The sequence below is a fragment of the Drosophila obscura genome, unplaced genomic scaffold (assembly GCF_018151105.1).
Source record: "Drosophila obscura isolate BZ-5 IFL unplaced genomic scaffold, ASM1815110v1 contig_58, whole genome shotgun sequence".
Lineage (NCBI taxonomy): Eukaryota > Metazoa > Arthropoda > Insecta > Diptera > Drosophilidae > Drosophila > Drosophila obscura.
Genome location: NW_024542848.1, coordinates 3,190,327 through 3,212,972, shown reverse-complemented (window position 1 = coordinate 3,212,972; position 22,646 = coordinate 3,190,327). Strand labels below are relative to the sequence as shown.

The window sequence follows — 22,646 nt, the reverse complement described above, 5'->3', positions numbered from 1 at the left end:
TAGAGACTTTTTTATGTTTATCTAAACATGAGAAGTATGTTTGAGTTTAAGAAACCAATAAATTATAAAAATATAATTTATGTGGATAAATTTTATATTTTATATAAACAACTTGACTGTTACGTTACACTAAAAATTGCGGTAGAACTCTTTTTCATTACAAAGGCAGCCAACATTTTTTTCTGTCAAATATTTTATTAGCTTACTTTCTAATAGCTTAATTCTACTCAAAAATGTTGATGAGCAAACCTTTTCGCTACAAACCATGTTTTTATTCATTTATACTCTCCCCGATGCAACGACCGAATAAGTGCAAATTTTCGAAACTCATTATTATGTTTTATAAAACAGTGGGAGCAATATAACCATAAAAAATATATACAAGCATCGAAATTGAAAAAAAAAGTTCACGTGGTTTTGTTTTTTCCGATTTTGACCAAATACATTTAAAAGAGCTAAACTCTTCGAGTACCCGTTATAAAAACCCTTCCTTTTATATTTTCTAAGGTATTATTTTATTACAAATTTTGAATGTATCTTTCAAATCAAGATAAATATACTTTAGGTTATAATTATTTATTTATTATTATTATGATTTAAACAGAGCTATCAACAATTTACTTGCAGTATTTCGTTATATTGATAAAGTATTGTTTCAGGGGGGAAAAAAAGAAAAATTACTGATGAAATTATGTCCTCGGTAGCGGAAATCAAGAGAAATATACTGTATGTTATAATTATTTATTTATTATTATTATTATTATTTAAACAGAGCTATCAACAATTTACTTGCAGTATTTACGTTATATTAATAAAGTATTGTTTATGTCCTCGGTAGCGTCTTCGTCGTTGCTGGGGCTGATGATATCTATGCGATTTGACATCATAGGTCATAGGTCCTTAAGAATGGCACTTTTCGCATTTTTTAATTTGTCAAGTCGTTTCAATAAATTGTTATTAGCTGTCTCTGCTTCCTCCAATTTTTCCAAAACTTCACGGTGCTGTCAGGTTTTGAGAAATATGTACATTTATTCATATTTTTGTATTTAAATACATCATATAAAATTGTAAATTAATATTTTATGATATCCCTTTTAAATGCTATACTGAAGCAGTTTGCAGGGACCGCTAAAATTATAAGTTATATTTTAAAAATTACATGGTAATGATTATATTTCAGTTTTTAAAGCTTTTCTACTACTCGACAAAGTCGAACTTTTTTTCCTTATTCTCACACAAATACCGCACAAAAATTTGCAAGATATTCTGGAAGCCATAGGCAACCACATGGCTAAGTGGTTTAAATATCGAAGGATCACTTCGGTATGAGATAGCTTTACGCAAAATGTGTGCCGCGTTTGCTTACAATCGACCACAAACGCACTCGAGAGAAAACTTCGGAGGAGTGTTTGGCGTTGTTAAACAACAATAAGGACGAGTTTTTTCGCCGTTTCGTAAACGTGGATAACCCGTGGAACAGTCAAAATAGTAGGTTCCGCAGGGTTATTCTAAGCAGAAGAAGGCCAAAGTTGGTTTGGAGAAATGCTGAAAAAAGTATATATAGCTATAATAAGAAAAATAAAAGGATTGTGTATCAAAAAACTTGTTTTTAATCAAAAAGGTCTCCTACTTATTGATCCGCCCTCCTATTATTTGATTTTACAAAAAGTATTTTCGATAATGACTCGTCAGCGAGGTTGCATCGTTGATTTGTATGCATCATTTTGACAGCCGAAAACACTCAACACTCACTTGTATTGCAGGAACCGAGCGCATCACTTTGACCAGCTGGTATAAACTAAGATATTCGTATCGTATTTCCTGCCAATACTCCATAATATTGGAGGTCAAGCAAATTGACTCAGTTTGGCTTTCAGTTGTATTTCCTGCTGCAACAGTGCGCTTGAGCTCCACCCTCCCTCAGGAGCTCTTAGAACGGCTGAGACGATTTGGCTCAAATTTTGTTCAGTTGTTCGTATTTGCCAACTGAATGTTTATACGAAAGAAAATTTAGGAAAAATCAATCTACGATCGCGAAAAAAGTGATTTTATATGTGTCATTTATGGAAGTAGGCGAAGAGCCAATTGTCATAGTGGAAGATGAGTTCATTATTCATCAATTGAGGTATTTGCTTGACTAATGTTTGCTAAGTAGACGAAGAGGCAATTGTCATAGTCGAAGATTGGTTCTAATCTCGAGATATTATTCATCAATTGAGTTATAATATGCCTGCTCTTAGACGATCAAACCGTGGACGACGTACACATCGTGAAATAAGTAATCCGAATGTCTCTATTAATCTAACGCAAGAGGAACGTGCAGAAGTAAATGAATGCAGTCGTTCCCATATTGCACAGGTTCGCGTTGCACAATAACCACCTCAAATTCTACCAGTTGACTTGAATAACGCTGCTTACTAACATCTTCGCTGCGTTGATATCGGTTCATTGTCTGTCGTATGCCAGCATTGCAATGATTGAAGTTTCAATCGGAAACCACCGGCATATGCTGCGCTGGTGGAAAGTTTTTGACTCATCCGGCAGAGGCATTGTATTCTTTTCTCTATGGAAATACAATCCAATCAAAACATTTCCTGGCGAGCCACATTTCCTAAAGCCAGAGTAAAGAAATTAATTTTCAGTTGCTTCCCTTGCTTCCTCCGGCGCTGCTGACGCTAATTATTCTCTTTCTCGCTCGCACACACTCTTTCCTATTCAATGCGCGAGCGCCTCTAGCGGAGAAGATGTAGAATCGAATGGTAAATGTATAATCTACATTTTAGACGTAGAATATACATTGTAACTGTAAATGTAGATAACAGATGTAGGAAAAAAATGTAAAATGTTTTAAAATTTTAGATAAATCAAAAGCTCACAAATTTATATACTGACTGAGTACTGGTATAAGTAGAGTCGCGTCCCCAGAAGTGACTCACACGTTCCTTCTCGTTACTTATCTATTTGTCGAATACATTTACCTTAACATGTGTATTAGGCTGGGTCAAAATTTGACAACAAATTTTTTGTTTTGTTTTTTCAAGCGGACACCCCTTATTCTGTTCTTTGTTAGTAAGTAAAATTATACAATTTTTTTCAAATCTTTAGTTTAGTGTTTGGGGGTTGCTACCATGAAAAGAAAATACCCTTTTTTTGGTTAAATATACATTTAAAAAAATGTAATTCGTCGGTTTTCTTAAAATAATATTGAAACTTAGAAACTTGTTCTATTGATAATAAGGTATTTTATTTTTAGTTACTGTTAAAAAATTAACGATTGGTGAAAATCCAGAAGTTCAGCTGAGCTTGATATATTTAGTTAACTAGTTCGCACAAACTTGTGCAGGTTTTTTACTGCCAATAACTTATTAATGAAGATATTAATGGTCTCAATATATATGCAATAGAATTTAACCAAATTATCCAACTCATTCAGAATTTGTTGTAGCAACCTCTAAAAAAATTTGTTAAATAAAAATTAAAACTTTAATATTACTATCAAACCCAAGATAACAAAATTAAATTAAAATTTTAGTTAAACAAATTTTTTTTTTGTCTCAACCTAATGTGCATACATGAGTTTCCTTTGTTGCATTTTACGAAATTCTTATATAGTCCTTTCCTCGTCTATGAAACATATAAATAAAAGCAATATAAGCATCATATCAATGGTTTTGATTCCCATTTTTATACAAGTACTCAAAAAAGAGTTATGGGGTATATTGTATTTGTGGTAAAAGTGGATGTGTGCAACGCAGAGAAGGAAACGTTTCCGACCCCATAAAGTGTATTCATTCTTGATCAGCATCAATAACCGAGTCGATATAGCCATGTCCGTCTGTCCGTCTCGATGAGCGCCTAGATCTCAGAGACTATAAGAGCTAGATCAACCAAATTTTGTTTCCAGACTCATGGGATATCACACTGCTACAAGTGTATTTCAAAATTTCGCCCGCCCTCTTCCGCCCCCGCAAAGAACGAAAATCTGTGGCAGGCACAATTTTAAAGATACGATAAAAGTAATAGCGCAGTATCATAGAGAATGGCCATATCTACCAGATTACTGAATCTGAATCAGATTGGATTATAATTATAGCCAGACTGAAGAAATTAATTTTCAGTTGCTTCCCCCGCTTTCTCTAGCCAGAGACCCGCTACTCATTCTCTTTCTCGCTCGCACACTCTGCCTCGTTATGTACGCGAGCGCCCTCTAGCGGAGGAGATGTAGAATGTAAATAGTACATGTATAATATACATGTGGGATGTAGAATATACATAGTAGATGTAGATAACAGATGTAGCAAAAAATGTAAATTTTTTTACGGGTATAAATAGGGTCGCGTCTCCAGAAGCGACTCACACGTTCCTTCTCGTTTTTTTTCTTTTTTGACAAGCAAAAAGTTTCTCACTGTTACGTTACATAAAAAGACTGTTACGTTACATGTGCGAATTTCGTTTACTAAACTTCAGGAAAAATTAATTTTTAAACTGAAAAACAAATAAAATTATAGATTGTATCCTTGGTTTGAAGTAATAGGTGGGCGGCCGCCCCGGTGCCGCCCGGCCGCACAACCCACATTCAACTCCTAGTTTTTATTCTCTTGTTACGTTTTATAGTTTCTTTAGGGTTAGCCGGCCCCACTTTTCGGGGCGGCCCCGGGCGCGGGCATTTTTGCCGTGTGTTGTCTTAGTTTTCCCGCGGGTGGGCGGGGGGCGCCGCCCCCCCCCCCCGCCCCCCGGGGGGGCGCCGCCGGCCCGGCCGGCCCGCGCGGCGCCGGCCGCCCGCCGCGCCCCCCGTTTGGTATAAAACTCTATTAGTAATTTGAATTTGGTGCGCTGACATTTTATATTATTGACACTTTTCGTCCCATTAACATCGCAAGTGTGTTAAAAATTTAATTTATATCAGAAAAATCACAATCAAGGACCTCTTCGATGGTGAATTTCGATGCTGAACAATTAAATATAGTTTGAAGCACATTTGACTATGCATTCACGAGACAACAAATGCTTCGGCACAATCATTTTGGTAGTTGCGCCAATACCATCGATACAACTTTTCCCGTGGGAAATCGCAAAATAGTTCCAGTCGATTTTAAAATCGAATTTTTATTCTTTAGAGACTTTTTTATGTTTATCTAAACATGAGAAGTATGTTTGAGTTTAAGAAACCAATAAATTATAAAAATATAATTTATGTGGATAAATTTTATATTTTATATAAACAACTTGACTGTTACGTTACACTAAAAATTGCGGTAGAACTCTTTTTCATTACAAAGGCAGCCAACATTTTTTTCTGTCAAATATTTTATTAGCTTACTTTCTAATAGCTTAATTCTACTCAAAAATGTTGATGAGCAAGTAAACAAAAGTTTTATTTTAATATTACAAACCTTTTCGCTACAAACCATGTTTTTATTCAATTATACTCTCCCCGATGCATCGACCGAATAATTGCAAATTTTCGAAACTCATTATTATGTTTTCTGAAACAGTGGGAGCAATATAACCATAAAAAAAAGATGTTCACGTGGTTTTGTTTTTTTTCCGATTTTGACCAAATACATTTAAAAGAGCTAAACTCTTCGAGTACCCGTTATAAAAACCCTTCCTTTTATATTTTCTAAGGTATTATTTCATTACAAATTTTGAATGTATCTTACAAATCAAGATAAATATACTTTATGTTATAATTATTTATTTATTATTATTATTTAAACAGAGCTATCAACAATTTACTTTCAGTATTTACGTTATATTGATAAAGTATTGTTTAAGTCCTCGGTAGCATCTTCGTCGTTGCTGGGGCTGATGATATCTATGCGATTTGACATCATAGGTCATAGGTCCTTAAGAATGGCACTTTTCGCATTTTTTAATTTGTCAAGTCGTTTCAATAAATGGTTATTAGCTGTCTCTGCTTCCTCCAGTTTTTCCAAAACTTCACGGTGCTGACAGATTTTGAGAAATATGTACATTTATTCATATCTTTGTATTTAAATACATCATATAAAATTGTAAATTAATAATTTATGATATCCCTTTTAAATGCTGTACTGAAGCAGTTTGCAGGGACCGTTAAATTATAAGTTATATTTTAAAAATTAAATGGTAATGATTATATTTCAGTTTTTTAAGTTTTTCTACTACTCAACAAAATCGAACTTTTTTTCCTTATTCTCACACAAATACCGCACAAAAATCATAATTTTTGCATTTGAAAGCTTAATATTTTCCAAACAGGCTGAAATCACAAAGTGTTTGGGTCGAATTTATAGCTGCATCAATTACACTACTCGACAAAATTGAACTTTTTATTTAGGCTGTGAACCAAAATTACTTTTTCTGATAGATTTCGGGATTTAAAAATTTTTATAGTACTTTATTATTTTTTTATGGTGTCATTTTTTTTAAAATCTGTAGTGCTTCTATTTTTCACATAACTTAAGTATCTTCTATCTGATTGCATAGAACTTTGCAGTCCTGAAAAGCTGACAAATACAGCTATAAATCGGACGCATACACTTTGTATCTGCAGCCTAACGCCTGAAAGATAGTAAGCTTTCAAATTCAAATTTCATAAATTTTTACGGTATTCCTTCGACACCTTTTCGTTTGCTTTGTTTCCAATTGGAAGTTGGCCCCGCAACCTTTCAAAAAGTATTTTTTGTCTATTTTTTCACTTTTGAGGTTTGGTTAACGAATTTTAGCTCCACCGTTAATCCATAGATTTTAATAAACAATACCTTAAACGAAGCCTAATTAATGCGTCTATCTAAAACTAAAAATGCATGAGAATTATTTTTCTCTCGACTCTTCCCGAGTTTTTAAAGTCAAAATTTCGGGAATGAATACCGTAAAAAAATGATGAAATTTGAATTTGAAAGCTTTATATCTTCCAGGCGTTATGCTGCAGATACAAAGTGTTTGGGTCCGATTTATAGCTGCATTTGTCAGCTTTTCAGAACTGCAAAGTTCTATGCAACCAGATATAAGATACTTAAGTTAAGTGAAAAATAGAAGCACTACCTCTGAAAAAAAAAACATTAAAAAAATAACAGATTTTAAAAAATTCTTAAAAAAAAACTACACCATAAAAAAAACATAATTCGTTCAAAAATTGTAAACCCCGAAATCTATAAGAAAAAGTTATATTGGGCCACAGCCTAATTCCAGTGTTGACTAGGAGGATCACTTTGAGAAAGCTTTCCGCAAAATGTGTGCAGCGTTTGCTTACAATCGACCACAAACGTACTCGAGAGACAACTTCGGAGGAGTGTTTGGCGTTGTTAAACAACAATAAGGACGAGTTTTTTCGCCGTTTCGTAAACGTGGATAACCCGTGGAACAGTCCAAATAGTAGGTTCTGCAGGGTTATTCTAGGCAAACGAAGGCCAAAGTTGGTTTGGAGAAATGCTGAAAAAAGTATATAGAGCTAAAATAAGACCATGCAGAAAAATAAAAGGATTGTGTATCAAAAAACTTGTTTTTAATCAAAAAGGTCTCCTACTTATTGATCCGCCCTCCTATTATTTGATTTTACAAAAAGTATTTTCGATAATGACTCGTCGGCGAGGTTGCAACGTTGATATGTAAGCATCATTTTGACAGCCGAAAACGATTGTTCAACACTCACTTGTATTGCAGGAACCGAGCGCACCACTTTGACCAGCTGGTAAAAACTAAGATATTCGTATCGTTTTTCCTGCCAATACTCCATAATATTGGAGGTCAAGCAAATTGACTCAGTTTGGCTTTCAGTTGTATTTCCTGCTGCAACAGTGCGCTTGAGCTCCACCCTTAAGTCAGGAGCTCTTAGAACGGCTGAGACGATTTGGCTCAAATTTTGTTCAGTTGTTCGTATTTGCCAACTGAATGTTCATACGATAGAAAATTTAGGAAAAATCAATATACGATCGCCAAAAAAATGATTTTGTATTTGTGTCTTTTATGGAAGTAGGCGAAGAGCCAATTGTCATAGTTGAAGATGAGTTCATTATTCATCAATTGAGGTATTTGCTTGACTAATGTCTGCTAAGTAGACGAAGAGGCAATTGTCGAAGATTGGTTCTAATCTCGAGATATTATTCATCAATTGAGTTATATGTAATATGCCTGCTTCTAGACGATCAAACCTTGGACGACGTACACATCGTGAAATAAGTAATCCGAATGTCTCTATTAATCTAACGCAAGAGGAACGTGCAGAAGTAAATGAATGCAGTCGTGCCCATATTGCACAGGTTCGCGTTGCACAATTACCACCTCAAATTCGACCAGTAGACTTTAATAACGCTGCTTACTAACATCTTCGCTGCGTTGATATCGGTTCATTGTCTGTCGTATGCCAGCATTGCAATGATTGAAGTTTCAATCGGAAACCACCGGCATATGCTGCGCTGGTGGAAAGGTTTTGACTCATCCGGCAGAGGCACTGTATTCATTTCTCTATGGAAATACAATCCAATCAAAACATTTCCTGGCGAGCCACATTTCCTATAAAGATGATTTATTCATCACGTTCACTTGAAATCACTTGGCCCGAAATTACGAATCTGTTGCTGACAGGACAAACATCCAGCATGAAACATACTCATGAATTGCATACTTAAGGAAAAGGTTTCTGGCGAAATTCGTTGTTGGATGTACCCGATTGAATGTCAGAAGCGTGGTTTACCACATGCACACATTTTGCCTTGGATGTTCGACAAGATTCGACCAGATCATATTGATTTGATCATTTCTGCGGAAATACCAGATCCAGAAACTAATCCGAAGTTGCATTCCATTGTGACAACGAACATGATCCATGGCCCTTGCGGAGTCCACAACCCAGACTCAACGTGTCTGTTATATATTTATTATTATATATTTTAGACCACCAGCCAGACAACATTGACAACTTTCTTTTCGACATGCGATCCGTTTGCAAGTACTTTAATCTACTCGGAAATACTACGTTATTATACATGGAACGCTTCATCAAAGAAGTTTCAACGCCGAAAGTGAGGTGACGCTGTTGCTGTCTTCACTGATGTCTATTCGGACAAATAAACATAGTTCATCAACGCCAAGACGAATGCTTCTATCTTCGCTTGCTTTAAGTGAACATTAGAGGCCCTACATCCTTCGCTTCATTGCGTATTGTGGATGGTGTGCTGTTTGCCACTTACCGGGATGCTTACCAACGTTTGAATTTGTTCGAAAACGATACATATTGGGACTCAATGCTCGCCTATGCAACTGTTTCTGCGCCAGCGAATCAAATCCGTATATTGTTAGAGATCATCATAGCCACATGTCACCGTTAAAATGGGGCAATACAACGTTCGCCGGGTCCGCTCGTTCATAATAAATGTAACGTAATTCTACCTTTGCCTTTGGTCGCTTAACGACATGCTGTTGTTCTATCATCTATTCTTTTGCTATTCTCGATTTTTTTATCTTTGGGTTCCTACGGCGTCGCTACGTCTGCTGCAGCTGGGCCAGCTCTACTTAGTTACTGCTGGATATTGAAAAAAATATAAAATATATAAAACATAGAAAAAAAACCATAATTCTTTAAAATATTTTAAAGTCCCATATCTATCAGAAAAAGTCGGTTTGGATCCTTGAAGAAAAAAAAGTTGTATTTTGTCGAGTAGTGTAATTAGGCGTCGTTTAAGGTATTGCTCATTAAAATTTATGGAGAAACTTTGGAGCTAAAATTCGTTAACCAAACCTAAAACATGAAAAAAATAAACAAAAAATTACTTTTGGAAGGTTGCGGGTCCAACTGCCAATTGGGAACAAAGCAAATGAAAAAGGGTTATACATTTGGTATGAAATTTCGTTTACAATTACTTTTTTCGTTATACCCCTAAGGTAGGATACCTGTTCAGGTCAAATGTTTCCTTTATATTCTCACAAGTGCAGGTCCACACAAATTAGATCTTGTCGCGTCTATATAATCATATTTCAATAAAACCAAAGTAGAAATAACTGAGATATGGGATTTCATTCATTAACCGATACAACAATCAGTAATTTTTAGTCTTTTCAGTCAATTATAAGGATATACAAACTTTTTTATTTGGTGCTATGCTGCCACAAGTTTTTAAACATAAGTGATACATTTGGTTTGCTAATGCTTAACATTTTTTTAAATAATTTAAGTTTTCTGACTGTCTTCCCTTTTCGTTTGAACCAGATTATCTTATGAGATTCCACACATAGTCGACCATCATGTTCTCATTCCAAACACCTTGATAACGTTGTTCCATAGATTTTAATTGTTGATGAAATCTCTCTCCGTGTTCATCACTAACGTCGCCTAGGTTTGTCGGAAAAAAGTTCAGGAATGGACTTTTAGTGACATATTTGCCCCGAATGGAAGTAACAAACTTTCTTGGAAACAGCAAGTCTGATGATTACGTTAATATCGTCCAAGAGCTAATTAAGAATTATAAAAAAATCGGTGTAGTGTAGTCATCAAGTTTTCAAATGCTTCTGATAAAAATGGTAAAATATCATATATCATATCTATATGAGAGCTCGTCACGGCCCTATCTATTGTGCTTAAGAAAAGGTGCTGCCGCTCACGGTTACGTGTATTAAAGTGGTTGGAACGAGCCAGCTCATACAAAAAGGCCTTTGCTATGTTTAACAGAGATTTATCGATAGCCAAATCGAGCTGCCACAGCTGTTAAGATGAATTCACTTTTTTTTTTACCCTGACCAAATTATTCAGATCTAATTTTGAGGTTGGTTTAAATTATTTACAACGAGAAGGAACGTGTGAGTCGCTTCTGGGGACGCGACTCTTCTTATACCCGTACTCGGTCAGTATATATGTACATTTTTGGGCTTATGATTTTTTATAATTTTAGAATTAAAAAAAATAATTTACATTTTACATTTTTTGCTACATCTGTTATCTACATCTACATATACTATGTATATTCTACATCTCACATGTAGATTATTCATGTGCCATTTACATTCTACATCTCCTCCGCTAGAGGGCGCTAGCGTACATAACGAGGCAGAGTGTGCGAGCGAGAAAGAGAATGAATAGCGGGTCTCTGGCTAGAGAAAGCGGGGGAAGCAACTGAAAATTAATTTCTTCAGTCTGGCTATAATTATAATCCGATCTGATTCAGATTCAGTAATCTGGTAGATATGGCCATTCTCTACGATACTGCGTTTTTAGTTTTATCGTATCTTCAAATTGTGCCTGCCAACAAAACAGATATAGCTATATCGCCTCGGCTATTGATGCTGATCAAGAATATATGTACTTTATGGGGTCGGAAACGTTTCCTTCTCTGCGTTACACACATCCACTTATACCACAAATCTAATATACCCCAGAACTCTTTTTTGAGTACGGGTATAAAAACATATTACTATAAAACTTTTTAAATCCCGAAATATATCAGAAAACGTAATTTTGGTCTACAGCGGGAAGAAAAAGTAGTTCAATTGGCACAAATAAGGATCAATTATGATGGGTTTAAAGATGTACACGATAAGTTTTAATTAAAAGACGGCAGGCTTAAGCTAGAGCTCATTAGCTTGTTTGGACAGTACCACCTTCCATGGCCCCAACTCGTGCTCGACTTCCAAAGTTGGCCTTACCAATATTTAGTGGTAAATATTCCGAGTTTACAAATTTTGTGTAGCCTTGTTGAGACTCTTGTTCATAATGTAATGATAGTGATCGAAAAATGTAATCATTTGATTTCGTGCCACTCTAATGAAGCATTAGGAACAATAAAGGCGTTCCAAGTTACCGAGGCCAATTATAAAAAGGTCACGGCCAGCCTAAAGCGAGTATATGGCGAGTGTCTAATATTTTCAAAAAAAAAATCTCCGCATTGTTTAGTCTGCCAAAAACGCAACAGTCCGCATCGTCCTTTAGGAACCTCCACGATACAGTGTCATCGATCTATGGTTCAATACTATCGATAGGAGACGATACGAAAATTTCGAATGCAAAGCTCTTTTTGAACAGAGTTGACCCAGTGACTAGACAGGAGTGGGAGAACAACTTGACTTCGAAAATTTGCCGCTTTGGTCCGAGTTTCAAAAAGTTTTAAATCGTCGATACCAGCATTTGTCTGCAGAAGAGTCAACAAAGCCAAAGCACGAAAAAGCCAACCCAACTGCACGACATTTTCACGTCTCTCGGCTATGCAAAGGTTCGAGTTCACAAAGTCTGCCTCCTTATGTATTAATTGTCTGCAAATGGGTCACACTGTTGTAAGATGCAAGGTAGCCAAATGTCGAGCTTATGCCCGCTCACATCACGCATTGTTGCATCGATACACAGTGACTGATAATAGTCTCGCGTTGCCGCCACCCCCAGAGAGTTCTTCTCCTCCCTTAAATCAGGATCACCCTTGCACCTCTCATGCTCTGCATGCGACTTCGTTGGACGGGATGATTTTGGCTACGTCGACCGTACGTTTCAAAACGCACTAGGAGAAACGTGAGAGTCGATTCTGGGGACGCGACTCTACTTATACCCGTACTCAGTCAGTATATACATTTTTGAGCTTATGATTTATTAGAATTTTAGAATTAAAAAAAATAATTTACATTTTACATTTTTTGTTACATCTGTTATCTACATCTACATATACTATGTATATTCTACATCTCACATTTAGATTATTCATGTACCATTTACATTCTACATCTCCTCCGCTAGAGGGCGCTCGCGTACATAACGAGGCAGAGTGTGCGAGCGAGAAAGAGAATGAATAGCGGGTCTCTGGCTAGAGAAAGCGGGGGAAGCAACTGAAAATTAATTTCTTCAGTCTGGCTATAATTATAATCCGATCTGATTCAGATTCAGTAATCTGGTAGATATGGCCATTCTCTACGATACTGCGTTTTTAGTTTTATCGTATCTTCAAATTGTGCCTGCCAACAAAACAGATATGGCTATATCGACTCGGCTTCACATTTTTCACTCCAGGCACCTCAGCTGTGCAACTGGTATACCAGGGCTGGAGAGCGCAGGTCGCTAACCAGCTGATCGAGTGCAGTGCTGTGAAGGGACACTAGGTGTCAAAGCAGCCAGCTCTTGCCAGCGATCGCTGCGGAGAATTTGTAGCACCCACATCAGCTGGCTTCTGCCAGCGACCGCACCGGAAGGGAAGTACTGCCTAACCCCTAGGCGGAAAACGTTTATATATAAGCAAGACACTTCGCCAGCCGCCAAATCACCTCCGCCCAGGCGGCGCCTAGGCCGGCAGGATGCTCGGGGGCTCGAATCTGGCCCTGCTCTCAGACTCTGACGACCTGCAGGCGTTCGCTCAGAGAGCGAAAATTGCGAGGTCACCCTCTGGGTCTGCACCCCATTGCGACGCGAACATGGACGCCGACACGCCCAAAAGAGGCAGGGAGCAAGGTAGCCCTGCTAGCATGGAAAGGGCGAAAAAGAAGAAGAAGAAGGTCCCCAAAAGCCTACAGGCCTTGGCGTCCGAAATGGGAGAGATCCTAGACGGGCTGGTCCTCGAGATCATAGAGAGGAGACCGGCAGCGCGGTACATAAACCAGGCGACAAGGGACTCTATAGTAATCCTTAAAGAGTTGCACTCGTCAATGTGCGCGAGGATTCAAGAGGAGCAGCTCAACGTCCACTCACCTGAGACGGCGGACCAACAGACATCCCCGTTCGTAGGCAAGCTAACGGAGGCATCGACACAAACGGTAGAAGCACCGCAGGCAGAGACATGGTCTACTGTCAGCAGCAGGCCCAGAAGCCGGCCTAGCCAAGCGCCGGTAGTACGACCAAACAGACCCAGAGAGACTACATCCCACCCGCCCAGGCGTAATAGGCCAGACGCTATTATAATTGCCACTACAGGAGACCTGTCTTACAGCGACATTCTCAGGATGGTGACCAGGAGGGATGACGGCAAGCTGAAGGAAGTCGGCAACAATGTCGACAGAGTCCGACGGACAGCAAAGGGAGAGCTCTTGCTAGAGCTGAATGGTGCGCTAAAGGAGAACACAGCCCAGCTAACGGAGGATATAAGCCAGGTGCTTGGCACTCAGGCAGGCGTCCGGGCGGTGGTAAGCGAAGCGTTTGTCGAGATCCGCGACATCGACGACCTAGCCACGAAGGAAGAGATCGCCGAGGCAATGTCTGCCCAATTGGAGCATCCGGTGGGTGTAGGAAGCATCAGGGCCCTGCGCCCGGGATACGGAAGTTCGCAGGTGGCTATCGCTGGACTCGCGTACCCATTGGCGAAGCGTCTCACGGATGTGGGCAAAATAAAGATTGGCTGGACGAGATGCAGGATCGTAGAACGATCAGGCCAGAGGCGCTGCTTTAAATGCCTAGAGTTCGGGCACATTGCAGCCAGGTGTACGAGCAACATCGACCGCAGCAACTGCTGCTACAAGTGTGGAAAGAGTGGCCACAAAGTAGCCGGATGCACGGACGAGCCAAGGTGCTTTCTCTGTGCAGAAAAGCATCCTGCAGCGACTGACCACATAGCTGGCAGCAAGAGATGCCCGGGTAGACGAGCAGAGACTAAGAAACGGATAGCAAAGTGAGGTTTTTGCAGCTAAACCTCAACCACTGCGAAGCTGCGCAGAATCTACTCTGCCAGCTAGTCAGAGAAACTACAGCGGATGTGGCAGTTCTCTCCGAACCATACCGCAGAACCAGAAACACCAACTACATTCTGGATAGCACGAAAACGGCAGCGATATGGGTATGCGGGCACTCCACCCCCCAAGCTGAGTCTGTTCGCAGGGGAAACGGCTACGTAAGAGCCAAGGTTGGCCAAATTTGGCTGTACAGCTGCTACCTGGCACCACGCCTATCTATCCAGGAGTTCGGAGCCATTCTCGATGAGATAGCAGACGATGCTAGGGGACGGCCAAACATCATCATGGCCGGCGACTTCAACTCCTGGTCAGAGGAATGGGGATCGAGGTCCACCAATGCTAGAGGTCGCACTCTCATGGAAGCCTTTGCCACTCTAGAGCTACAACTTCTCAACACCGGATCAGAGCACACCTTCTCCCGAGCTGGGTTGGGATCTATCATCGACCTTACCTTCTGCAGCACCGCTCTCTTTGGGAGAACAGCGTGGGGACTCAGCAGCGCATACACGGCTAGTGACCACAACGCCATCATCTGCAGCATCGAGGCCCACCCACAAGGGACAGCTCTCCAACCAAGGACGACCTTCAATGCCAGAACCCTCAGGCCGAGGCCCCGGGAACCGCAGAGGACTGCGCAACGAACCTCATCGGCGCATTGACAACGGCATGTAGGGCAAGCACAAGGCAGCAAAGAAGCCACTCTCGCCACCGCGAGCCGGTCTTTTGGTGGAGCAGGGAGATTGCCGAGGCTCGCACCGAATGCATTCGTGCTAGAAGACGCCAAACTCGCGCGAGGGGATCCCAAGCCTTCCCATTGATGTCCCAGGAGTACGGTTAAAATGAAAACCATCGTCGAAAGCCTCTTCCCTACCGTCGACCCAGCTGTCAGCCCGTCGCGAACTCCTTATCGCCACATCGGATGGAGCGACATAACGGAGAGCGAAATCCTGGAAATCGCTGGAGCAACCCCAACCGGCAAGGCGCCAGGCCCGGATGGCATCCCTGACACCGCAGTCAAGCTGGCAATGACCGCGCACCCGTCGGATTTCGCGCAGGCTTTCAACATGTGCCTCCGTGAAGGAGTCTTCCCAACGCCTTGGAAGCTCCAGAAGCTAGTCCTGCTGCCGAAGCCTCAAAAGCCTCCCGAGGACCCCTCGTCGTACAGGCCCATCTGCCTAATCGACAACGTGGCCAAAGCACTGGAGCGCTGCATTTGCAGGAAGCTCCAAGCCGAAATTGCGCAGGCAGGTGACCTGTCCCCCATGCAGTTCGGTTTCAGGAAGGCAAGATCGACAACTGACGCGATCCGCATAGTGACGGACATCGCGGCAAAAGCCATAGAGGGCACCAGGTGGCTTGGAGGGCGGAAGCAGTACTGCCTCGTTGTCACATTGGATGTCAAGAACGCATTTAATTCGGCGAGGTGGGACGTCATCCTCAGGTCCCTCAAGCGGCTGGGAATCCCAGACTACCTGGTGGCCATTATCGAGGACTACTTTCGAAGCCGGAGGCTGCTGTACGACACCGACTGCGGCACCGTGGAGTACCAGGTCACATGCGGCGTTCCCCAAGGCTCTGTCCTCGGCCCGACCCTCTGGAACGTAATGTACGATGCTATCTTCAAGCTACAGCTCCCTGCCGATACTCGGACAATAGGCTTTGCAGACGACGTCGCGCTGGTAGTGGTTGCCAAGCACCTCGGAGAAGTGGAGGCCAGGTGCAACCAAGCGGTGGCCGTGATCCAAGAGTGGCTGACATCAGTAGGCCTAAGGCTGGCTGATCACAAGACGGAAGCGGTGTTGATCTCCAGCCGCAAGAAAGTGGAGGTTGCGACGGTGCGTGTCGGCTCCGTCGAGATCACATCCTCGCGAGCAATCCGCTACCTTGGGGTACTGCTGGACACTCGCCTCTCCTTCCGCGAGCACCTCGAAGCAGCCAGCAAGAAGGCAGCAGTCCTAGGCAGGGCCCTGTCACGCATGATGCTGAACACGAGGGGACCCAAACAAGGCCGCAGACTCCTGCTTCAGTCAGTCCGAAAGGCGGTCATGATGTACGCAGCCCCAATCTGGGCTGAGGCGGCGAGGATCAAGTCCTACAGGAAGGGGCTAGATGCGACGCACCGGTTGGGAGCCCTGCGAGTTTGCTGCGGCTTTCGGACCATCTCGGAAGATGCGGCCCTTGTCATCGCCGGAATGCTCCCAGTGTTGGACCTAGCCGAGGAAGCTAGGGAAATCCCGTTGGAGCTCGACGTTCCCGCACAACATCGTTCCCCGGCAGAGAGGAGACGCATAAAGACGGCAGCGAGGGAAAGAAGCCTAGTTAGGTGGCAGAACCGCTGGGCCACATCACAAAAGGGAAGATGGACTCATACCCTAATTCCGGACATCAGTAGGTGGGTCAACAGGAGGCATGGAGAAGTCAACTTTTGGCTAACCCAACTCCTAAGCGGGCACGGCTGCTTTAGAAGCTACCTCCATAGATTCGGGCACGACGACGACGCAAACTGCCCGATGTGCGGCGTCGAGGAGACCGCGGAGCATATACTCCTCACCTGCCCAAGGTTCGCAGAGCAGCGGTTGAACATAGGTGGAGACTCGCTTAGCGCGGGTGCCCTCACGAGCGAGATGCTTCGCAGCGAAGACTACTGGTCCCGAGTATCTGAGTACGCATCAGAGGTCATGCGGAAGCTGAGAGAGCTGGAGCGGCTGCGCAACGGCAACGAAGGAGGGGTCTAAATCGACCCGCCAGTCCCCTGCGAAGCAAAGCTTCGCGGCAGTCCCGCAGGTTTCTGGCACCACACCCCCCCCCCCCCCAACCCTTTCCACCCTTAGTTATAATCTACTGTTACCCTACTGTTACCCAATAATAAATGATATAAAAAAAAATAAAAAAAAAAAAAAACTCGGCTATTGATGCTGATCAAGAATATATATACTGTATGGGGTCGGAAACGTTTCCTTCTCTGCGTTACACACATCCACTTTTACCACAAATCTAATATACACTCATGGACAATATAATAGGTGTGAATTTTTTGTTTTTTAGATATCGGTTTAAATCGATGTAAACATAACATTTTATAAGGAAACTATACTTTTTTAATATGGTCACACTGTTTCGGTGCGAATTGGGTGAATTCCCGGATTTAATTAGCTTTCTGGGAAAAATTGTGGATTGTTTTATTGCTTAGACTGCAAATTCGGCTGGTCAATAAAATAGGTGTATTACGCAAAAAATTAATTTGTAGTTTATTAAGATAACTATTTGGTTGCAGAAGGTAAGGTATTAGGAAAATATAACTAAATTGGGACTTAACAGCTATTAAAATTGTATTAGATGGGCCGTGGGCGTCACTGTAGTGCGGAGGAGAGAAGGCTCATTCGACGACTCCGAGATGAAGGAAAAACGTATAGATCCAATGCCATGTTAATGAAACGATCTCAAAACTTCGTAACCAATGCCTTAAAACCGGAAAAAATAGGTGAAACACGGGGAGCACCTAGAAAATCATCACCTAAGACCGACGATCGTATGGTTCAGTTGGTTAAACGCGACCCGTTCAAGTCTTCCAGGACGATTTCCAACGAAATTGGGAATATTGTGTCATCACGGACCGTTCGGCGACGATTGGCAAAAGCAAACCTACCAGGTAGAATTGCTCGCAGGGTTCCTTTGCTTCGTTCGGCAAATTTACAGATGAGGAAAAAATTTGCACTAGATCGTAGAAACTGGTGCGGACCGGAGGGTGAGAAAAAATGGCGTAATATCCTCTGGAGTGACGAAACCAAGGTAAATTTATTTGGAAATGATGCCAAAAGGAATGTTCGTCGTCCGAAAGGCAAAGAATTTGATTCCAGATACACATGTAAAACTGTGAAACATGAAGGTGGTAGCCTAATGGTATGGGGCTGCTTTTCATGGTATGGTGTTGGTCCGATTCATCGTATTGACGGAATAATGGCCAGATTCGTATACAAAGATCTATTGGAGACGGTGATGCTACCATATGCCGAGGATAATATGCCACTTTTATGGAAGTTCCAGCAGGATAATGACCTGAAGCACGCCTCTCAAGTAGTAAAGGATTGGTCCCGAGAGCAAAGTGTGGATGTTCTTGGGTGGCCAAGTCAATCCCCGGACCTAAATCCAATCGAGAATCTCTGGGGTGAACTCAAAAGAGAGCTCGGAAAGACTTTTTGTCAAAATAAAAATCAACTTTGGGATATTGTCCAAAGAGCATGGTACAAAATTCCAATTGGAACTTGTCGCAAGCTAATATCCTTAGCTTAGAGAAGATATGAATTAAAAATAAAAAGTTAAAAAAGAAAAATAAAGCACACCTATTATTTTGTCCATAAGTGTACCCCTTAACTCTTTTTTGAGTACGGGTATAAAAAATTTAATTCGTCGGTTTTTTCAAATAATATTGAAACCTAGAAACTATTTCATATTGATAACATTAGTCAACACTAGAATTAGGCTGTGGCCCAAAATTTAGATTCTTATAGATTTCGAGGTTTGAAAATTGTTTGACGAATTATGGTTTTTTTTTAAGAATTTTTTTAGATCTGGTTTTTTTTTGTTTTTTTTTCAGAGGTAGTGCTTCTATTTTTCACATAACTTAAGTATCTTATATCTGGTTGCATAAAGCTTTGCAGTTTTGAAAAGCTAAGAAACGCAGATATAAATCCGACCCAGACCTTTTGTATCTGCAGCTTTACGCCTGGAAGATATTAAGCATTCAAATTTCATCATTTTTCGCGGTATTTTTTTTCGAAATTTTGACATTAAAAGCTCGGGAAAAGTCGAAAATAATTCTTGGCAAACATTTTTGGTTTTAGATAGACGCATTAATTGGGCGTTGTTTAAGGTATTGCTCATTAGAATCTATGGATAAACGGTCAATTTGGAGCCGTTTGACCAAAACAACTCAAAAATAATTTTACCTGAAATTAATGCTTTTTTTTACATAACTTAAGTATCTTATATCTGGTTGCATAGAACTTTGCAGTTCTGAAAAGATGACAAATGCAGCTATAAATCGGACCCAAAACTTTTGTATCTGTAGCATAACGCCTGGAAGATATAAAGCTTTCAAATTCAAATTTCATCATTTTTTTACGGTATTCATTCCCGAAATTTTGACTTTAAAAACTCGGGAAAAGTCGAGAGAAAAATAATTCTCATGCATTTTTAGTTTTAGATAGACGCATTTATTAGGCTTCGTTTAAGGTATTGTTTATTAAAATCTATGGATAAACGGTGGAGCTAAAATTCGTTAACCAAACCTCAAAAGTGAAAAAATAGACAAAAAATACTTTTTGGAAGGTTGCGGGGCCAACTTCCAATTGGAAACAAAGCAAACGAAAAGGTGTCGAATTTTTGGTACCTGAAGGTGTTCCTTTGTTATTGGACCAGCAACGGTAAAATTAGTTTTGAGTCGTTTTGGTCAAACGGCTGCAAGTTGACCGTTTATCCATAGATATTAATGAACAATACCTTAAACGACGCCTAATCAATGTGTTTATCCAAAACCAAAAATGTTGGCCAAGAATAATTATTTTTTTCGACTTTTCCCGAGTTTTTAAAATCAAAATCAAAATGAAATTTGAATTTGAAAGCTTAATATCTTCCAGGCGTAGAGCTGCAGATACAAAAGGTCTGGATCGGATTTATAGCTGCGTTTGTCAGCTTTTCAGAACTGCAAAGTTCTATGCAACCAGATATAAGATACTAAGTTATGTGAAAAATAGAAGCACTACCTCTGAAAAAAACAAGATTTTAAAAAATTCTTTAAAAAATTATAATAAAGTACTAAAAAAATTTTTAAATCCCGAAATCTATCAGAAAAAGTAATTTTGGTTTGCAGCCTAAATAAAAAGTTCAATTTTGTCGAGTAGTGTAATAAGGTGATTTTAATTTTTTTTTTTAATTACTGTTAAAAAATTAACGATTGGTGAAAATAAAGAAGTTCAGCTGAGCTATATTTAGTTAACTTGTTCGCACAAACTTGTGCAGGTTTTTTACTGCCAATAACTGATTAATGAAGATATGAATGATATCAATATACAGCTGTGTTCAATGAAATAGTAGTGCCGCACCTCATCACTTTCAAAACTCTTTTTGAGACACTTCCAGTTATCCAAATTGAACAAATGATACATTTTTAAATAGACTGGACTGTTATCATTAGAAAACCGAAGAAATATCAATACATTTGAATTCCATTATCTTGTTTTACATGACATAAGCCGAATACACATGAAATTTGCTGTTCAATGAAATAGTAGTGTTTTTTTAGAAAATTGAAAAAAAAACAACGAATCTCAAATAAAAACAAATATTTCATGTTCTTCATGTTTTCTGAGCTTTAATATTTAGTTTTTAATCAAATTGGTTTTCATTGCGAACTTGCACCGGCCGAACATGGGTCATTAAGCTCTTGCCAACGCTTCAATAGGATTTGAGCCAATTATCCATGAACCACTTGCTAAAACTTGGCTCTGGTTGACGAATTTTCAGTTGCAACAATGCAAGCCCCATAAGGCTTAGCCTAGCATGCCCAATGCTATATTTTTCATGATTTTAGGTGGTAATCGGATTTCTGTGAATGCCAAACATATTCTTTTGAGTCTATCTTACCAAATAATACAACTTTACTATCATCAGTAAAAAGTATTTTTGTCACTGTGACGAAGGCCATTCCACATTCGATTTTCCAAACTGAAGTCGTGCACCCATGTACTCTCAGACCCAAACGCGGAGCTTACTGGGACTTCTTGCATTCTAATAATGTGTAATCAACCGTCTACGAACTGACACACACTGACAGAGCGATTAAAAATGTTTTTCATAATTTTTGAGGATATTGAAGGCCTGGTCTTGCCTTCGACCATCGCCGACCATCCTCTATAAAATATGTTTTTCGAATACAAAATCGATTTTCAGTCTACTTCTTATAGTTAATTAATTAAACACAATAGTGAGAGTGCATACAACTTAGTTTTCAATCCCATTATACCTCCTGCCTTAAGTTTTTAGTCTAAATCTTAGGTCTCCTCTTCTGGACCGAGCAATAATCAAAAGTACCGCTATGTACAAAACTTTCTTTCATCAAATTATTCGATATCTAAATTAAGCTTGCGGATGGTGGCTTATTTATTTTAATTTGCTTTGTTTTTTCATTTTTTTTTTAAATTAATTTAACCCAGCACTACTATTTCATTGCACAGCAGATATTATGGGTAGTTGTCTGAAGTCATGAAAAACAAAAAGATGAAATGCAAATGTAACGGGGTTTCTTTCTAATGCTTACACTCCAGGCTTTCCGTAAAGGTATCACTTGTTCAATTTGAAGGACTAGAAATATCTCAAAAAGAGTTTGGAAAGTAGTGAGGTGCGGCACTACTATTTCATTGAACAAAACTATATATGCAATAGATTTCACCAATTATCCAACTCATTCAGCAAAAAAGTTTTGTTTGAATTTTCTTGGTTACAATTTTTTGTAAAATTTGGTAGCAGCCTCTAAAAATAAAACGAGAAGGACCGTTAGTCGCTTCTGGGAACGCGACTATACTTATACCCGTACTAAGTCAGTATATACATTTTTGAGCATGATTTTTTAGAATTTTAGAATTACAAAAAAAAATTTTTACATTTTTTTTGCTATATCTGTTATCTACATCTACATATATTATGTATATTATACATCTAACATGTAGATTATACATGTACCATTTAGATTCTACATCTTCTAAGCTAGAGGGCGTTCGCGCACTGAACGCGGAAGAGTGTGTGAGCGAGAAAGAGAATGAGTGGCGGATCTCTTGCTGGTGGAGGCGGAGGAAGCAACTGAAAATTAATTTCTTCATTCTGGCTATAATTATGATCCGATCTGATTCAGATTCGGCAATCTGGTAGATACGGTCATTCTCTACGATACTGCCTTTTATAGTTTTATAGTATCTTTAAAATTGTGCCTGCCACAGATTTTCGTCCTTTGTGGGGGCGGAAGGGGGCGGGGCGAAATTTTA

At 40.0% G+C, this 22,646-nt stretch overlaps 1 protein-coding gene across 5 annotated transcripts in view; it reads right to left on the bottom strand.

Annotated features, from left to right (window-relative positions):
* Positions 1-787: 787 nt before the first annotated feature.
* Positions 788-22,646, bottom strand: part of LOC111080415 (leucine-rich repeat flightless-interacting protein 2) — a 55,454-nt gene continuing 33,595 nt past the window's right edge. The window contains exon 7 of one of the 5 annotated variants that reach the window (XM_041595372.1): positions 788-1,001. In XM_041595372.1, the coding sequence (XP_041451306.1) occupies positions 891-1,001 (111 nt within the window). In that variant the 3' untranslated portion in view covers positions 788-890. Of the gene's footprint in view, positions 1,002-1,488; positions 1,546-5,681; positions 5,952-7,359; positions 7,417-10,332; positions 10,432-22,646 lie in introns of those variants that run through there. The other 4 variants (XM_022376017.2, XM_022376015.2, XM_041595373.1 and 1 more) reach the window with 4 other exon arrangements.